The sequence below is a fragment of the Capronia epimyces genome, assembly GCF_000585565.1.
Source record: "Capronia epimyces CBS 606.96 chromosome Unknown aczIQ-supercont1.2, whole genome shotgun sequence".
NCBI classification, from domain to species: domain Eukaryota; kingdom Fungi; phylum Ascomycota; class Eurotiomycetes; order Chaetothyriales; family Herpotrichiellaceae; genus Capronia; species Capronia epimyces.
The window spans coordinates 259,375-276,767 of NW_006912905.1; the positions used below are offsets into that span (position 1 = coordinate 259,375).

Below are 17,393 nucleotides of genomic sequence, written 5' to 3' on the forward strand. Positions count from 1 at the left end.
CAGCATTCAGCTTATCCCTGTCCTACTTTGGCATTTCTCCCCTGGCCACACTGACGAGGACGAGGCTGAAGCTGGGCGAGGCACAAGGCTGACCAGGGGCTGCGCCGATTGGCCCTAAGCCGTCAAACCTGCCGTGTTCGTCTGTATACAGGACTCTGTCCTGCGTACGCCCTCTGAATTTTTGCACTGGTACTTCGATGGACGACGACCATCCCGCCACGCCTTTTCTGTTTGTCCGCTCTTGTCCCTTCAAGGCATGTTGAGTAGCGGCCGTAGTTGGCGGCTATTCTCAAAATGCCTTGGACTTCCGTCTCGCACGGGAGCTAGGCCTGGCTTTGCCCGGGCTCGCTTCCAGAGTTCATGTAAGTATAAGTAGTTGTCAGACGAGCACGCCGGGCCACGCAGACTGACTCGATCTCCCTGCCACTGTCATAGCTGCCATCTCCGAAATCGGTCCTCAGATCTCTCCTGTCCTCCTCCAGCGCGCTCGAGCGGTCGCGGCCGAACACCAACAATTGACGGCTGCGAATGCCACCGACTACGATGTCGGCATTGCGAAGAAAATCGGCGAGCTGAGCTCGGTGGCTACGGCGTTGAAAGAATGGGACGACGCTCAGCATGTACGGCCGAGGACACCGGCGTTCGGGCAATGAATGAACACTGACAATGCACCCCAGTCTCTCGTCGAACTCCAGAGTCTCCTCCATGACCCGTCCTCGGACGCCGAAATACGCGGCCTCGCACAGTCAGACATCGAATCCACGCTCGCCGAACTGCCAGCGCTGACCTCTCGACTGAAGAAATCGCTGGTGCCCGCGCATCCGTTCGCCAACCTGCCCTGCATGATCGAGTTGCATCCGGGAGCGGGTGGCAGCGAAGCGTCGTTGTTCGCCCAGACTCTTCTGGACATGTACCTCGCATTCTGTGCGCGGATGAAATGGCCCACCCATCTGGCATCATACACTCCGGACGACTCGGTCTCAGACAATGCGCTCACAGACGCGCTTCTCGAAATCAACCATCCAGGCAGTTACGAGATCCTTCGTTCCGAAGCAGGGGTGCACCGCGTCCAGCGGGTGCCGGCCACGGAGAAAAAGGGACGCACACACACATCGGCCGTGTCGGTCTTGGTGCTGCCCAATCTACCCGAATCGGGAGGCGAGTCGGACCTGGACTACGAAGACCCCAATTCCGACTACTACATTGCGCCGCAGGACGTGCGGTCCGAGACGATGCGAGCCCGGGGCGCCGGCGGCCAGCACGTCAACAAGACCGACTCGGCCATCCGGCTGACGCACATCCCCACGGGCATTGTGGTCGCGATGCAAGATTCGCGGTCGCAGCACAAGAACCGCGAGAAGGCGTGGCAGTTGCTCCGCGGCAAGATCGCCCAGCTAAGGCGCGAACAGCGTGAGGCCGAGATCATCGCCATGCGCCGCAGCGTCATGGGCGGCGTCGCCCGCACCGGCCGAGAGGACAAGGTGCGCACCTACAACTACTCCCAGAACAGGGTGACGGACCATCGGAGCGGCCGCGAATCCTCGAACCTGGACGGCGTGCTTGCCGGCGACGAAGCCTTGGAAGCCATCATGGAGAGTGTGAGGGAATGGATGAGCGAGAACGAGGTCAAGGGCCTTTTGGCCGAGGAGGAGCTGAAGGCCAAGAATCAGCTGAATGGGACTGGGGATGGGAGTACGAACGGAAAGAAATGAAAATCAGTGTCATTGTCATCACCGTCGCTTCTTTGACGACGACGACGATGATGCGTGGTAGGAAACATGTTTGTAATCAGCCATTTCATTCGAATGCCAGCTCGAGCTTTCTGTTGTTATGTTCTCTAGACCCATGCACGCACGCATTTTCATCAAAAGTCCCAAGGGTTGGGTTCTCATGATTCAATCTCATGGGTATCGTCCAGCACACAAAGTCCTCTCTCCGCTCTCCACTCTCTGCTCTCTGCTCTCTGCGCTCTGCTTCTTGCCCTCGCTGTGATGCAGCTTTATGTGCACGCACTTCAATATTCCAGCACAGCTTGCGCGCAGAACTTGCTCTGCTGCTTCAGTGCCCTGGCCTGACCTGACCTCAGCTCACTCCTGTCATGGCGCAGGGCTCGGTTGCTGACGGCGTTGGCCACTTCCATGCTCCACCAGCTCGCAAACGCCATTCCATTCCATTCCAATCCATTTCGACGCAACACACCCCTCGATCCTTGATACCATCTCAAGCCTGGTGGACCTGCTACACCTGGCTCTGCCACTTCAACTGGCTCTAAAGAATGGTCGATTCAATTCCCCCGTCGTGCATCTTATCCTGGTTTCGTGGTGCTGCTCACTTTGCCACAGCAGCGCTAAGAACTTGAGTGCGGAAGAAAGCGCCTTTGGTTTTCTCAATGACTTGCTGATACACGCTCTGGGGCGGGTGGTTCATAACGACGGTGCCGGCCTGGTAATCGATCTTTGCGTCGACCCTGGTATCGCGGATCAGGTTGACGATCCATTTCTCGCCTTCGTCTGAGGACAGGCCGAGGCGGGTGGAGAGGTCCCTGGAAGAAGGGCATTAGTATGAACAAAGAAACAAAAGTGCTGCAAGCGAATAGCAGCTGGGAAAGGAGCGCTCGAAATCGGAGACTCACTGGATATCGATCCTCTGATGGATCTTGCAGTAGGTTTCGGAGATCAAATGTCGCGCGGCGTCCAAAAAGGCATCAGTGGATGAACCTAAGAAGAAATCGCCTCGTAGGATGGCTTCGGCCTCGGACAGTTTCTTCTGGGCCCCTTCAAAGTCAAAGTCGATGTACAGAGCCTTGATGAACTCCGTGACCGGGTCTTGATACTCGTAGACTTCCTGCTTGACCACGCGCACAAGATCCTTGAGCTGTTTCTGGTAGTTGTGAGAGTTATTCAGGCGGTTACGGTTTGTGATGACCGCAGCGGCCAGATACCGCAAAATCCAAGGGCAGACAGTCTGGATGGTGCTGATATATGGCGCCGAGAAGTATAGGTCCGTAAGCTTCTCCCGGGCTGGTTCGTAGTTGAAGAAGGGGAACAGGGCGTAGTGGACGAGAGCCTCGCGAGCCGTGAGTTGCGCGCGCGGGTTATTAAACAGCCGCGTCTCAATGTGCTCCTTGACTTTCTCGACCTCTTCTAATGCGTTCTCCCACTCTTCGCCGAGGATCTCGCAAACCAGCTTTCCCCATGTCGCTTTGACCACTTTGTCGTTGTCTGTTGACAGCACGCGAAAACGGTACAGCAGATCGGCTGCCTCGGGGTACAGACCGCACTCGTATCGGAACCGACCAAACTCGTAGAGCTTGTCGACCATCTGCGGTGTGACGTTGTGCTGTTCTTCCAAGAATTTCAAGTTGGCGACTTTGTCGCTGCGCAATTGAGAAGTCACGGCTTCATCGCTGAGGAGATTTGTGAGGTGTGCGGTTTCTTCTTCAAACGCAGCCAATCTTTTCAGGACCTCCTCTCTCTTCTGTGAGTACTCGGCAGGGACGGCCTCCGTCTTATGGATCTCCTGGTACAGATTTCCCACGTAGTCGATCATGTTTGTATTTTTCAGAAGGTTGAAAATGGCGAGTTTGAGGTCATCGTAGCGCTCCTGTGAGATGGTTTCCGAGTTGAGTTGATGTTCAAGTAAGGGGAAAACGAGGTGTCGGTCCATATGCTGGACAAGTTTCGCCAGAAAGGCGTACTCGCCTGTGGCATCGTCGATGGCGCTCATATTGACTGTGCCTTGGAGTTTGAGATGAGCAGCGGTTTGGGCGTTCTGGTCGTCTCTTCCTCAAGTTTCTTGAGGTTCTCCGCCGTCAATTCGTGCCGTGGGAGAGGGAGGGGAGGGGTCAGGGCGCGGGGAGGTTGGGAGCCTGGTGGGAGGTCGAGGGAGAAGATGTAGGCGGCGGTTTCACTGTTGGATGGGTGCTCTGGGTGTCCGTCGTGGATATCGTGGCTCGAAGGCATTTCTTCTGTGTGGCCCGCTGCCATAAATTTAAGGTTTCGGGTATGGCCGGCGCTAAAGAGAAAGGAGAGTAGCGTGCGGATTTATAGATCTTCCGTTCCGAATTTGCAGGCTTGGCGTCCTTGACAGTCACATGACCAGCATGAACATTCACGCTTCACATCCATCGATGGCACTGGGGAGCACGTCGTTTAATCACGCCCAATATCATTCCTTGCACCTCTGCCGACCTTCTTTGTCAACGTACAACAATACAGTCGTCATGAGGCCCCCCTCGACACTGCTTCTTCGCGCCCTGCTGCGCCCTCAGCAGCCCTTGTGTCAAATCAGATCGAAATCGAATTGGATGCCCCGGGAGAAATATGCAAAGATTACTCTACTCGATAAGCTACATCGCAGACAGAAAGAGGCTTTGCGCAAAGAACGTATGTGACAGTAAGATGATGCCGTATCCATCGAACCCATCACTGACTTTTGCTGCAGATCAAAGCAGCCAACTGCGCGCCCAGAAAATGACCGTTCAATCTCTTCCTGACCCTCCACCGTCGCCAGTGAAGCTCGAGGCCGCAAACCAACCGGGGCCGAGTCCTACAATATCTCTGCTCCCTTTCAAAATCAACCGCACATCATCCTCAAACCTTCCCATCTACGAAAGCTCTAAGGCTGGCGGAAGCAAACACATCACCTCAATCCGGAAAATCACAGGCGACCTGAACGAGCTGGCAGGACGAATTAGGACGGCGCTCGGTTTGCAGCAGTTTGTCGTGGATGTGAAGGGGCGGCGTAAAGAGACTGTGGCAATCAATTGGACAACAAAGCAAGTGGTTGTGCGCGGATGGAGAGGGCCCGAGATCAAGAAGTGGGCGGAACTGAACGGATTCTAAAGGTTGCAATCGAGCTGTGTTGTTGCGACAGCTTCATTCTACAAGAGAGAGCACCATGCTCGGACCGACGAAATGGATACGTCGGACCACTTAAGAATGCTTGTCCTGAGTCAAAGCCTTGCAAATGTCCCGTCGTTCTCGATTTTTCCAGTGGGGGACTGGGAACGGACAGGACATTTTGTCAGTGGAGGACTCGAGGAATGGCTGCACTACTGGATCAAGCATTTGGGAGCAAGTGCAGTGGGTGCAACAAGCTTCCTCCGTTACCAGGTCCGCAATCAATGGTCTCAGGCCTACCAAATGAAAGACAATCAAGAGGCTACGTAGCGTAGCCATTCTGTGCTGTGCTATTGCCCGAGTTGTCAGGCGGTGCGTTGACGGGAGAAATGTCTTTATTTGCTCTCAGGGATATCAAGTTCAAGTTTGCTAGTAGACACATCAGATGGAGTTCCTTCTTGTAATTTTTGGTTCCCTGCACATATGCCATCTCTGTTCGTCGCCAACTATACAAGTTGATGGGAACACACTATTGATACCAAGTCATATACCTTGGCCCATTAGCCAAGTCCATAGCCAGATGCATATAAGGCTGGGTATCGCTGATCTGCACCGAAAGATCTATGTCGATGCAACTCATCCAATAATGCACCTGCCCGGGCATGCATGCCGTCACGGAAATTCTGCTGCGCTGACTGAATATCAAAATCAAGGAGTTGCATCACCCGCACTCTGTACCAGCCATGGATATCAGTCACATCACTCCTCTAACCCAGCAAAGATGCAGAGCTGCCGTAGGATGCCAGGATCGATGTCCTTCTGTATCATCGCTCCTAAAAGACTTTCCCTCCTCGGCATAACGCCCAACGGAACAACCGTGGAGCCATGTTCGTCGATAGTACGTGCTTTCTGAACCAAAGTCTTCAGAACAGCCATGGCACGATTCGCGATCGCTCCATACCCGTTGACATCGGGTTCTGGGATGTTTCTATTGTTCGGCTGTGGTTGTTTTGGAGCCATTTGCGCAGTCCGGTCCGCGCTGAGTATCCCCACCAGCCGCAACAAGTTGCAGGCAAAGCCATCTTCCGATTCTAGCCATGAGCGGGCCAAAGGGTGGTCCGAACCGGGTGCAAGCCCGGCCAAGATTTCAGCTGCTAGCATTCCTTGCAGGAGAAAAGGTTTCCGGGTTTCAATAATGGTCCTTGTGTGGCCTGAGGTGGCGGGTACTGGAGAGATGGCCAAGCCAAAAGTTCTCGTTAATAATTCAAATGGCGGGGTGGAATGGGCGTCGGCTGCAAATATTGATTTGTAGTACATCCGATTCGGTTCGTCGCGAGCCAATAATTTGGCAAGACTGTCCACAGCTGAAGGCATGTACTTGTGTAGCGTTGGCGTGTACATCGTGAATGAGACCTTATTAGCAGAGCTTGAGGTGGGTCGAGGCATGGGTGCAAATGCGAGGAGGAAATGTAGGACACAGAGAGATTCTTCCTTGCCCGGCAACTGAAGGGAGGTGGACAGGTTGCTGAGATAAATGACAATATCCTTCATGAAGTCGAGGGTGTTTTGATTGTTTCGCAGGAACATCTCCGTTGTTCCGAGGTAGCGAACAACATGGCTGATCAACTTGATGACATCTGGTTGACCAAGAATGCCGAAATTGGCCTCATAGAACGAAAAGTTGCGGATGAGCGTTGTTATACATATCAGTCGGTCAGCTGCTCGCTCGAGGTCGTACTGAACTGTCCCAAACTCAGGAGCCTCCTGAAGAGACTCGTTTTCCAAACGACATGCACGGACAAGCTCTTCATAAGAAGGCAAGAGCATGTCATCGGAGACTTCTGCGGCATGCTCGCTGAGGAAGTTGACCTGGTCCAAAGCACAGTCGAGCAGCGCGTCCATGAGGTCCTCGCAGTCGACCAAGGAGAGTTGCAATGCAGGCTCGGTGGACAGGGTGACGAGAGTATCAAGGGCCAGCCGTGTCTCTGCATGAAGACCCGATTTGATTGCCATGGTCAAGGCATGTATATCGATGATGCCCATTTCTCTGACTGTAGGAGCAAACGGCTTTGACTCTATGATGTGCTGTCCGATGATAAACATTTCGTCCACGTTGATTGGGCCATGAAAGCGACTAGGGGGGAGGACGTCGGGTCTGAAAGGATCTTGAATAGGCCTTGACAGAGGTTGATCCACGTCAGGCTCTGGCACGACCGCCTTGACCACCGCCTGTGGACGTTTTGGCGGGGTCTGAATCTGAGCTTGCATGGCTGTCACTTGTTGCTGATCGAAGTGGCGGGACATATTTGGCCGGTTTGGGGGTGCAGCTGACAGATCTTGTTGTCCCTGATTATGAGGAGGAGCGAGTCCGTTGGTGGCAGGTTGTTGCATTTGGGGCCCGACTTGGCCATTCACAGAAGGAGCTCTCTGGTGTCCGGGGTCTTGATGCGGATGAACTTCTCGGGAAGGAGACATCTGATTTTGGCTTGGACTTTGAACAGCAGCCTGAGCCGCCATTCTTTGCTTCTGCTGCGACATTTGCCAAGCAGCCTCATAAGGAGCAAGGTTGTTCATCCAGTATACCTGCAGCTCTTGACCAGCCTGCATTTGTTGCGGCGGAGGAAAGCCAAACTGTTGCGCCACGGCACCCCATTGGTTCAACTTGGATATTCTTTGTGACCCTCCATTCTTCACTACAGCAGCATACAACCGTAGCAGTTGTAGCGGTCTGCCACAGATCACGGGATTGAGGTCCACAGACCTGCCTCGGGCAGCCATGAATGTTTGCAACCCTCTTATGAATTCTTCTGGGTTACTAGGTTTCGGTGGATGAAAACCTCCAGGTGGTCCTTGGGGCATCTGTGGGTTGGAGGCCTGGTGACCGGGATTGTTAGGCAAGCCGTTCATGCCACGCCCAGGTTGCTGCGCCATTTGAGCGGCTTGGGCTTGCAGCTGCATTTGATAGTTTCTTTGTGCAGCGGACATCCCTGGATGTTGATGTGCCATCGTCGCTTGGGGATTCATCCCCATCTGAGGCATCCGGTTGCTGATATTTGGCCCAAATTGAGCTTGGTTGTAACCCGCCGAGAAGACTCCATTGGGCATGAAATTATGCGGGTTGTCATGCGGTGTGCCCACGCGACTGCCATGGTCCGAGGGCGCCGGCGATGCATGGTGTCCAGTATGCTGCTGGGGAGAAAACGGACTGGGCGAAGCCGTCGCGACGCGTTGGTTACCGCCGGGCTGGCTGAATTGGCTTATTTGTTGAGTTGTTGGTGAGGGTGTGGCGTTGGACGTAGGTTGTTGGAGGTGCGGGAAAGGTGTCGGCGCGTTAGATACCGCCGGCGCGCCATTCGCTTGAGGATTGAATCCCGGGAAAAGACTTTGTCCGGGTGTTTGTGATCTCGAGCCAGATAGCCCTCCTGGTGCCTGCCGCGGGGATGCGCCCAAGCTATCGTCTCTTGCTCTTTTTGAAGGAATTACGGGGTTGGTCTGATACACAGGGTTGTGGAAGGCAGGCGAAGCGGTTCGAGCAGCGCCGTTGAGAAAGGCAGGATTCTGGAACTGCGCAGGATTTATGGTCTGGGGAGGCTGGAGAAAAGACATGCCAGCATCCATCGGGCCTCCAAAGCCAACATGATTGTTTGGAGTCGAGGAGGGATCGGAGAGCCAAGGGTTCATGGCTTGGGCGCGGTCCGGTCATCCATTGGCTATGGCAAAGAAAGTCATCAGTCTCAGCTCAAAGACACGCGCATCCATCTCCAAGAAAGTGTTTTTCGCGTCACAGGTTCGCGACGGCTAAGCATGTGAGGATGGATAAGCCGGTCGATGGTTGTGTACGGAAGCACGAACTGCATGCGCCTCAAGCAACCAGGACGCGTCGCAGGTTGAAGTGAGGTCGGCATCGGACGCGCCAGGGCATGTGATGCGGAGGGTGTTGAGAGGATAGTAGGAGGAGACGATGAGATCGGATAGGATGACTTACCTGACTGGCAGTGTTTGGGGAGTATCGTCAGAGCGCAGAGGGATGCGAACCGAATCGGAACGTCGAGATTTCTCTGAGGATGGGGTACCCAAAGCGGCTTAGCTCGGGCGGGCGCCTGGCTGAGGACAACGGGGAGGCCCTAGGAGAGGAGGGGGATGTTAGCCATAGTCAGCGAGGCGAGGAGGCGGCAACGAGGATCAAGAGAGTCCCACTCGGGTACCTTGGGCCGTGCAACAGTGATCTCAATCGAGCATCTTGATGGGAAATGGACGCTAACGATGGAGACGGTGGTGGTAGGAGAGGAGGTGATGTGGTGGGCAAGCCATGTGCTGTACTCATGATTCCGGCTGTTGCGAACCGGCGCCAGAGGGACAGAGAGGACAACCCACTCACTACTATCTTAGATGTGCCAGGGGGAGTGAAATGGACTGGAAGGGTTAAGAGATATGGCAGCAGGCTTACCGTGGATGTGATTAGATGGCGGATTGTCTGGTTTGATACGTGGTGATGCGTCGGACTGCTGTTCGTGTATGGGTGCGGCAGCCAGGAGAAGAAAGTCACAGGTAGGAGGAAGCCGGGGGGGTGTAATTGTGTGAATACTGGGCGTGACCACTGGCAAGGGAACGGCCAGACGCAACTAAGGGTACCTAAGTACCTAAGGGATCGAGACTGGGATGGAATAATAGGGCACAGGAACACTCGGTACTGTGAAAGGTCGGATTCGGGCCAGGGAAAAGTTGTGAGGGAGAAAAGAGGAGCCTAGACAAAGGGACGTTCTTGCTTGGGGGGGAGAAGAGCGAGAGACTCAAGAAGGGGGAGAGAGCGCAGGTTGCAGGTTGCAGGTCGCAGGTCGCAGGTGTGAGACGTGGCAATGCTCGGGTAACCTGTTTGTCAACCGTAGCGGGCGCCGAGAGGGGCTTAGGAGGCCAAAAGATTGCTCTAGTGTGCCTTGGTCCCGCTAGAGGTGGCGGGTCATGCCTAGGAAGCCTGTTCTGAGTATCCCTATTGGTCTTGGAGGGCCCCTTAACAGCACGCTCGGGACGCCTGTCCGGTCCAGGGTTTTGTCAGCTGGGAGATAAAGTCGCCCGTCTGACAAAACCAGAGGAAGGTGAAGCTGTGTCAGACAGAACCGTCGTATTCGAACATGAGGGAGACTTTTCCATTTGGACAGCCTGGACACTGCTCAGGAACTTTGCAACCTGGAACTCACCACGTTTCATCTTCACCTTCGGCTGTAGAGATGCTTTGGAGACTCGGTCCATGCCCGCTGTTCCTGTCGGTGACCGAAGGACAGTCCACAGGTGCCACCACTGCCGTGTTGATTCCGGGTGTGTATTTCGCGATACAGTTTCGACACAAAGCCAAAACAGGGTCGCACCAGTCTCGTTTTCATCTTTTAGGCTCCCCGTCAAGTTCCTTAGACAAGAATGCTCCGCTTTCGCCTATACCATTGCAGTGTCCCTCACCGAATTGCCTCAGCTGGACGCAAGATTCCCGCGCTCGCTGCTCGCTCCATCTCACCTTGCTTGCACATTGATGAGGCGGACTTCGCCAGGGCTGCAAGAAGAGGAGGCATCCGGATAATTGCTGGTCTTGTCCTCTACGGTCGACCCTGCTCGGGTACATATTGCGTTGATTTAACAACTCCAGATGGCTGTACCGGCGAGGCGAGACCCTCTCTGCATTCCCTGCTGGGTGTCGTGGGGTTTGTTCGACTCGTAAGTAAGAGGTAAAGAGGATGTCTTGGTGATCGCCTGGGAGGAGAAGCCTTCGAGCCGGCTGGCACGACATCGATGAGGTCAAGGAGCAGCCGCAGAGGCCACCGAGAGCGAGAACAGGAATAATTAAAAGTAAATGTAGGAAGGAAGGAGAGAAGAGGAAACGTTCGAGGCGCCGCAGAAGCTTACATAGTCCCCGTGCCGTTCCTTGCTCAACAGCTCATGCTCTTGCGAAGCAGACAGAGTTTCGCTGATTGGCAGATCCGCACTGGGAGTTCCCTCATCTCGTAGGCAGAACGGTTTTAGACACAAATCCTCGTTGTGTCACAAGCCAGAAACCATTCCAGTGAGCCTGGTTTCCCGATCCCAGCACCAATAAATGCGCTTGAGCTTGCCCATCCCTCCCTCCGTAGCAGACTAGGCACTCGCAGAATACAGGGAACCTTCGTGCTGATATAGATCACCCAATCTTTCTAGATGCAGAAAATTGCTCCTCTTTCGGGCGTTGGGCCCGTTATACTACGGGTATCGCCTCGTTTGGCGACCAGCAAAGCCCACTAGGTGCCCGAACGCTCCTCTACACGTATCGTCGACAAATGACTACGATGACTCGATGCGTTACAACTTTGATTATCGTCACACACTGTGCGCTGTAACCTTGTCGAATTACGATGGTCCCGATCTCTTGCCACAGGTCAGTTGGCACAACTCTTGAGCAACTGAGAATGCGCCACGGCTCACTTGTGGCGCAGCCTTCCCTGTGCGCGTTTCCAAGCCCGAGCGAAGCCATAATGGCGGGTCAGGACACACATTTGTTCCAATCTCAAGGTGCAGTGATAGAAGAAATCATCACCGCCACAATCACGTCCTTGATCAGGATGAAGAAATTACCCCTGAGTCTCGGATCGGTGACGGGGGAAGTGACGGGCTTCGAGTCCTTCTTTCTTATAGAAGATTCTTTCTTGCTACGAGCCGCCGCAGGGGTGATCATGTCCCTACCGGACAAGCCGTAGAGTCGGGGTTGGGGCGAGGATTACCGGAACGGGGGTTGCTGTCCAGCCCAGTTGCTTAGCGGTGAGAGACACTGTGGTGGGTGCCCGATGTTCGAGCAATCGCGGGAAGCGATGTGTTGAGGCAGATGTAGATCCCCTTCGACATAGTGATAGTATTGATATTCAATCACCTACACAAGTAATTCAAGTTAAAGCTCAGTGCATAGGTACCTATGGATATCCCGTATTAAATGGTTTGAAGCTGCAGTGGTGGTTCTTCCACCTGACCAACCATTTTAGGTTTAGTGCCATATCTCTGGCTTCGCGTTCCTTTGGTGGCCTTCAACGCTCAACTGGACATGCACAATTTCCAGGTCGGTCTGCCAGTTACCAACTACATCTAGTTTAAGAGTTAGTTTTGCTCTCCCGGCCCATATCAGGTCTCTCCGCCTTCACTACATCTATCCAAGTTTTCCACGGAGCTTGATCTCAACAGAACCATGGGCGACGTCCTTGTTGACAATCCGATTCATACTGTCCCGCCTCACAAGAAACTGCCCATCTCGGACTCCATTCCAGACATTGACTCCCTAGAAGGTGTTGGCACCGACAGCAGTGATGAATACTCGACACTGAAGAGGTTGCAGAGGCACTTGGAGTAAGAGCATTTGACATCGAGTCGAGACCGCCACAGCTGACGGACACAGGTATATCAAGTTGCAGGAGGAGTATATCAAAGATGAGCAGAGGTAGTAGTAGGCATACACAGGTGACGGATGCCCTGCTGACCATTATTCCAGGTCACTGAAGCGAGAGCTGGTGCGCGCACAGGAAGAGATCAAGCGAATACAGAGTGTCCCTCTGGTCATCGGCCAGTTTATGGAAGCTATTGATCAAAAGTAAGGACTGTTGGACTTTTCCACGTCGCAGAAACTAATTTTGGAAAGCACCGGTATCGTACAGTCATCCACAGGGTCAAACTATGTCGTCCGCATCCTCTCAACCCTCGATCGCGAGAAGCTCAAGCCTTCCTCATCCGTTGCCCTCCATCGCCACTCGAATTCCCTAGTCGATATTCTTCCTCCAGAAGCGGATTCCTCTATTGCCATGCTTGGAGCCGACGAAAAGCCAGATGTCACGTACGCCGATGTTGGTGGCCTCGACATGCAAAAGCAGGAAATTCGGGAAGCAGTGGAATTACCCCTGACCCATTTCGACTTGTATAAACAGATTGGCATTGACCCCCCACGAGGAGTTCTGCTTTATGGGCCACCCGGTACGGGAAAGACAATGTTGGTCAAGGCCGTGGCCAACAGCACCACTGCCAACTTTATCAGAGTGGTTGGTTCGGAGTTTGTGCAGAAGTATCTAGGTGAAGGGCCTCGAATGGTTCGAGACGTCTTTCGCATGGCTCGGGAGAATTCTCCTGCGATCATCTTTATCGACGAAATCGATGCAATTGCCACCAAGCGATTCGACGCACAGACTGGCGCAGATCGAGAAGTTCAACGTATTCTGTTGGAATTGCTCAACCAGATGGATGGCTTTGACCAGACGAGTAATGTCAAGGTCATCATGGCGACGAATCGAGCAGATACCCTGGATCCGGCCCTTCTTCGACCTGGACGACTGGATCGAAAGATTGAATTCCCCTCGCTGCGGGACCGTCGAGAACGTCGATTGATCTTCAGCACAATCGCCAGCAAAATGTCGCTATCGCCAGAAGTCGATCTCGACTCTTTGATTGTGCGGAATGATCCATTGTCCGGGGCCATCATTGCAGCCATCATGCAAGAAGCCGGCCTCCGGGCAGTGCGCAAGAACCGATACAATATCATTCAAGCAGATCTGGAAGACGCCTACTCGAGTCAAGTCAAGGGAGCGCAGGAAGCTGACAAGTTTGATTTCTACAAGTAGAGCAGAACCATTGACAGGGTTCGATGTTCGGAGTTGGAATACAGGGGTTGAAGGGCCGAGGCGAGGCGAGGCTGCATGCATCGCAAGTTGTTTCCAAACCATATGTGCTCAAGACTGGGCGACCTATCTAACACCCGGTCTAGACATGTGTATCAATAGCATTGGGAGGGACCCAACCTCAATACTCCGTAATTAGACCTGGACAGATTGAGGCACCACGCATCGCGTGCCTGGTACTACATCAATAATATCCAGAACATGTCGAGTCCACGCTTCACTGGTCGTGGCAGTGATGCGGGCCTTTAAGCCTTCCCCTACATTGCCCAATGCCCAGGCCAAGTGCAATCGGTCGATTGCTCAGCGGGGCGAAATAGACCTAGATTCTAAGATGCAGACTTAGATTACCATTACCGCAGTACGGAGAATTTCCCCATGCCGGTGAACGACAAGATCCCCTGCCCGAGGTACCTTAGGGTACTTCGTACGCTGGGAGATGAGGTACATCGTTAAGGAGGTGTGCGTGCGTGCTGGGTCATTATTACCTGGACATTGCGTCATGGTTCGGTGGATCCACTGGTTCCTCTAGTATTGTCTGTATTATTAATAATGCGAATAATGCGTCTGCTCAGACTTTTTTTTCAGGGAGGACATCCGCTATGATCAGTACATAGTGAATATATCTTGACGTCGGCGTTCTGGTCCCCAATGTATACAGCTGTAGCAGGGGACAGGAGTGGGAGTGGGAGTTGCTCGAGTCTGTAACTAGGTACCTAGTACGAAGTAATCTGTATACGACTACAAGGACAGACACTTAAATAGGCACATTCTGACAACGGGTGCGGTGGGCTCGTCTCAAGCGAATGATGAAGCAGAAACAAAGCAATAATAATTTAAGGTGAATGGAAAGCAAGGTTGACGAGCCGGATTGACATTCCGCTAGGCAGGATTGGGATGGCGCAGGTTGGCTCTAGTGGCTCCAAACAGATGGATTGCGTCAGAGTTTCAAGCTGCCTGGCGCGGCCACTGCGAGAAGTCCGTCTACTTTTTCCTCTCTTGCGCGCGCTGTGGTTGAACACGCTATCGCATCGTGCTGTGTGGTACTTCCAGCGTCAAATTCCCTAATTAACTTGTTCCTCGACTCTGTCTCTGAGGTCACTATTTACTGCTCACTGTTTCCTTTCCATTGTGGTACCTCATAGCCTTTTGCTCTGCAAGCGGGTTGACATCCCAGTAACGGAACCCTCCACCCTCCACCCTCCACCCTCGCTCGACCTGGTAGAGGATTCGACGGTACCGGGGCCTTTCCCTTGTGTCTGTGTGCAATAAGAAGTACTACTAGTAGTGCTCTACACCGCAATCAGTGGCAGTGGTAGTGGTGTTGGTGTTGCGCGGGTTTCACCCGTTGAACCTCACGTCATCCACATTGTTTGGCCCTGCTAAACTTGCTGCTTCATCCACGCGTACCTGGGCCAGCTTCCAAGCGACCGGCCTCTCGCTTCTTCGCCTGCTGTGAGCCGAGTCGACCAGAATACCGCGTACGGAGTACCTCGAAAGGACAGGCAGCCTGGGATCCCTCGTAAGCCACCCCCTTCTCCGTGAACTCTCGTGCAGTGCGTACACATCGTTGGGTGGATAGAGTGGCGACTCGACTGGGGTATCTGATGGCTGGCGATCGCCCTCGAAATGCCGACTTCTCTGCTGACACGTCTCTGATTCGCAGGCTCATTTTCGCCCATCTTTGCCAGGCCGCCCGGACGAAGACCCTAGCCAGACCCTAGCCGGCCTCCCACCCCCCAAGCCTGCCCTCCCTCGCCCGCCCTACCAGAGTATATGAGGCGCCAGCACCTTCCCAGCTCTGTCGACGTCACTTCTGCAACGACTGACGTTGCTTCCTCACCTACGTATTGCTTCACCACAACCCGACAATATGGCAAGCGCCGCAGTCGCAACTCAACCATCACAACAGCATTTGGGCACTGGCCCAACGTCTCGTACGTCGTCGCCTATGGACAATAAGAAAGTCCAGGTGAATCAACAAGGTTAGTCCTTCTCGCTTCCCCTATTAGTAAAATTTCTTCCACCATCAACCATCCTACCACGCTGCCATCAATCATCATCCACCGCGCATTGAGAAGTGCGTCATGCATCAAGACTGCGCTCGTAGGCGCTGTTGGCACGTGGAGACTGACCCCGTCTGAGCAGGGACATCGTCACCATTGCAGGCCAAGTCGTCACTACCAGGTACGCATCGCCCTCGCCCTCGCCCACGCGCAGTCCGAGTCCGAGTCCTGATTAGGCCACTGACACTGACATGATTCACAGAGGCGCAACCTCCATTGCTGGGCGAAGACGCGAAGCCTGTTGCTCAAGTCACAGAACCTCTCGCGCCGCCGCCGCGACCTGCGCCTTCCAACACGGCAGAGACACCCGACTACTTTTCGGCGGTGCACAACAACGGGAGTGGAATCGGCCAGGAATTCAATCCCTTTGAACAATCGTTTGGTGTCCCCTCGACGGAGACACCCGGTAAAACCCTCTTACCTCCCGTCGCCTCTCTCACCTCTCCTGCCATCCCGGGGACCAGCTCAACAGGAGGGTACAACTGGCAAAGTTCACTTCGCTCCGGGCCCTTAAGCCCTGCTATGTTGGCCGGTCCACAACAAGGCGACTACTTCGACAGTATCGGTCGTGGGTTCCCTACCCCCAACGAGTCGTCCCTTCGGTCTGGGTTGACTCCTGGCGGTGGCGGGTCGATGTTCCCGGCCCCCAGCCCAAATTCTCAAGCACTCTTTAATTCCTTACAGAGTGGCGGTGCCACTCCTGGTACCCTTGATTTCCATCGCACTGCCATGACTGCAGCGGCACGAAGCAAGACCAACCAATTTGCCAACACATCCAACCCACAGGATCCCCTACCTCAATCCAGCAATATGGATGCTCAGCACGACGCCACCGACGCTGCCAATGGCCTTTTTATGTTGGCCAAGGGAGGACAGGCCAACAACCAATTCGCAGTGCCCAACCCGGCACCAGCCCAACCGACCGGTCGGAATGGTCAGGATCAGAAACGAAACCGCCGAGCGTCTGCATCTGGGCCTGATGTTGACAGCCCGGAAACCCATGAAGATACCAAGACTCCTGCCCGCGGGCGTGGCAAGAAGAACATCAAATCAGAACCGGCGAATAATCGAAGGAAAACGGAAGCCACTCCTAAAGGAAGCAACAAACGAGCCAAGGGTAATTCGGGAGTCGCCAATGTGGACCCCGCTCTTGATCCCCATGAAGAAGACGATGACAGCGAGGATGATCAAGAGCAAGAAAACAGCACCCGCAGCAGCAGCATCAGTAACAATAATTCCAACAACAACGGCGGCAGCGGCAACGGTAATAAGAAGATGACGGACGAAGAAAAGCGACGGAATTTCCTCGAACGCAATCGGTGAGTTGCACCTCGAGGTGTCCATCTACCATGCTGTGCCCCGTACTGACAGATTGACAGTGTGGCTGCTCTGAAGTGCCGACAGCGAAAGAAGCAATGGCTGGCCAACCTTCAAGCGAAAGTTGAAATGTACTCTGCCGAGAATGACAGCCTTAACACTCAGGTTGCTCAACTTCACGAGGAAATCCGGAGCCTTCGTACTCTGCTCATGGGTCACAAAGATTGTCCCGTGGGGCATGCCCAGGGTATTGGCCAGTTTCTGGGCGGCATGCAAGACCCGAATGCATTCTCCAATCAGCATGTCAACCCGTATGGCATGGGCATGCCGAATCCTGCCGCCATGCAACCTGGCATGCAGAGGACGTGATGCGACGAATGTTTGGCACGGCGGAGAGCTGCAACTAGTGCCACACAAGGTCTGATACTCCCAAACTAATTGCAATTGTCATGACCAGCGGCCCTGATCATCTTCGGAGCGGATTGGCGTTCGGGAACAAGGCC

The 17,393-nt window shown here is 54.0% G+C and overlaps 6 protein-coding genes across 6 annotated transcripts; 4 read left to right on the forward strand and 2 right to left on the reverse strand.

Moving 5' to 3' along the window:
• Positions 1-256: 256 nt before the first annotated feature.
• A1O3_01920 (peptide chain release factor 1) lies at positions 257-1,712 on the forward strand (the record flags this gene model as incomplete). Its single annotated transcript, XM_007732063.1, has 3 exons — positions 257-362; positions 436-620; positions 678-1,712. The coding sequence occupies 3 exons, from the start codon at positions 257-259 to the stop codon at positions 1,710-1,712; spliced, it is 1,326 nt and encodes a 441-aa protein (XP_007730253.1).
• A 616-nt stretch (positions 1,713-2,328) lies between these two features.
• Positions 2,329-3,726, reverse strand: A1O3_01921 (eukaryotic translation initiation factor 3 subunit E; the record flags this gene model as incomplete). The annotated part of the gene is made up of 2 exons (XM_007732064.1): positions 2,329-2,542; positions 2,633-3,726. The coding sequence occupies 2 exons, from the start codon at positions 3,724-3,726 to the stop codon at positions 2,329-2,331; spliced, it is 1,308 nt and encodes a 435-aa protein (XP_007730254.1).
• A 496-nt stretch (positions 3,727-4,222) lies between these two features.
• A1O3_01922 (uncharacterized protein) lies at positions 4,223-4,844 on the forward strand (the record flags this gene model as incomplete). Its single annotated transcript, XM_007732065.1, has 2 exons — positions 4,223-4,385; positions 4,444-4,844. 2 exons carry the CDS (start codon positions 4,223-4,225, stop codon positions 4,842-4,844), a joined length of 564 nt encoding a protein of 187 aa, XP_007730255.1.
• Positions 4,845-5,600: 756 nt separating this feature from the next.
• On the reverse strand, positions 5,601-8,522 carry A1O3_01923 (uncharacterized protein; the record flags this gene model as incomplete). The annotated part of the gene is made up of 1 exon (XM_007732066.1): positions 5,601-8,522. The coding sequence occupies one exon, from the start codon at positions 8,520-8,522 to the stop codon at positions 5,601-5,603; it is 2,922 nt and encodes a 973-aa protein (XP_007730256.1).
• A 3,514-nt stretch (positions 8,523-12,036) lies between these two features.
• A1O3_01924 (26S protease regulatory subunit 6B) lies at positions 12,037-13,453 on the forward strand (the record flags this gene model as incomplete). Its single annotated transcript, XM_007732067.1, has 4 exons — positions 12,037-12,194; positions 12,244-12,285; positions 12,337-12,435; positions 12,484-13,453. The coding sequence occupies 4 exons, from the start codon at positions 12,037-12,039 to the stop codon at positions 13,451-13,453; spliced, it is 1,269 nt and encodes a 422-aa protein (XP_007730257.1).
• Positions 13,454-15,380: 1,927 nt separating this feature from the next.
• A1O3_01925 (activating transcription factor, other eukaryote) lies at positions 15,381-17,259 on the forward strand (the record flags this gene model as incomplete). Its single annotated transcript, XM_007732068.1, has 4 exons — positions 15,381-15,492; positions 15,656-15,694; positions 15,776-16,892; positions 16,953-17,259. The coding sequence occupies 4 exons, from the start codon at positions 15,381-15,383 to the stop codon at positions 17,257-17,259; spliced, it is 1,575 nt and encodes a 524-aa protein (XP_007730258.1).
• Positions 17,260-17,393: the final 134 nt, after the last annotated feature.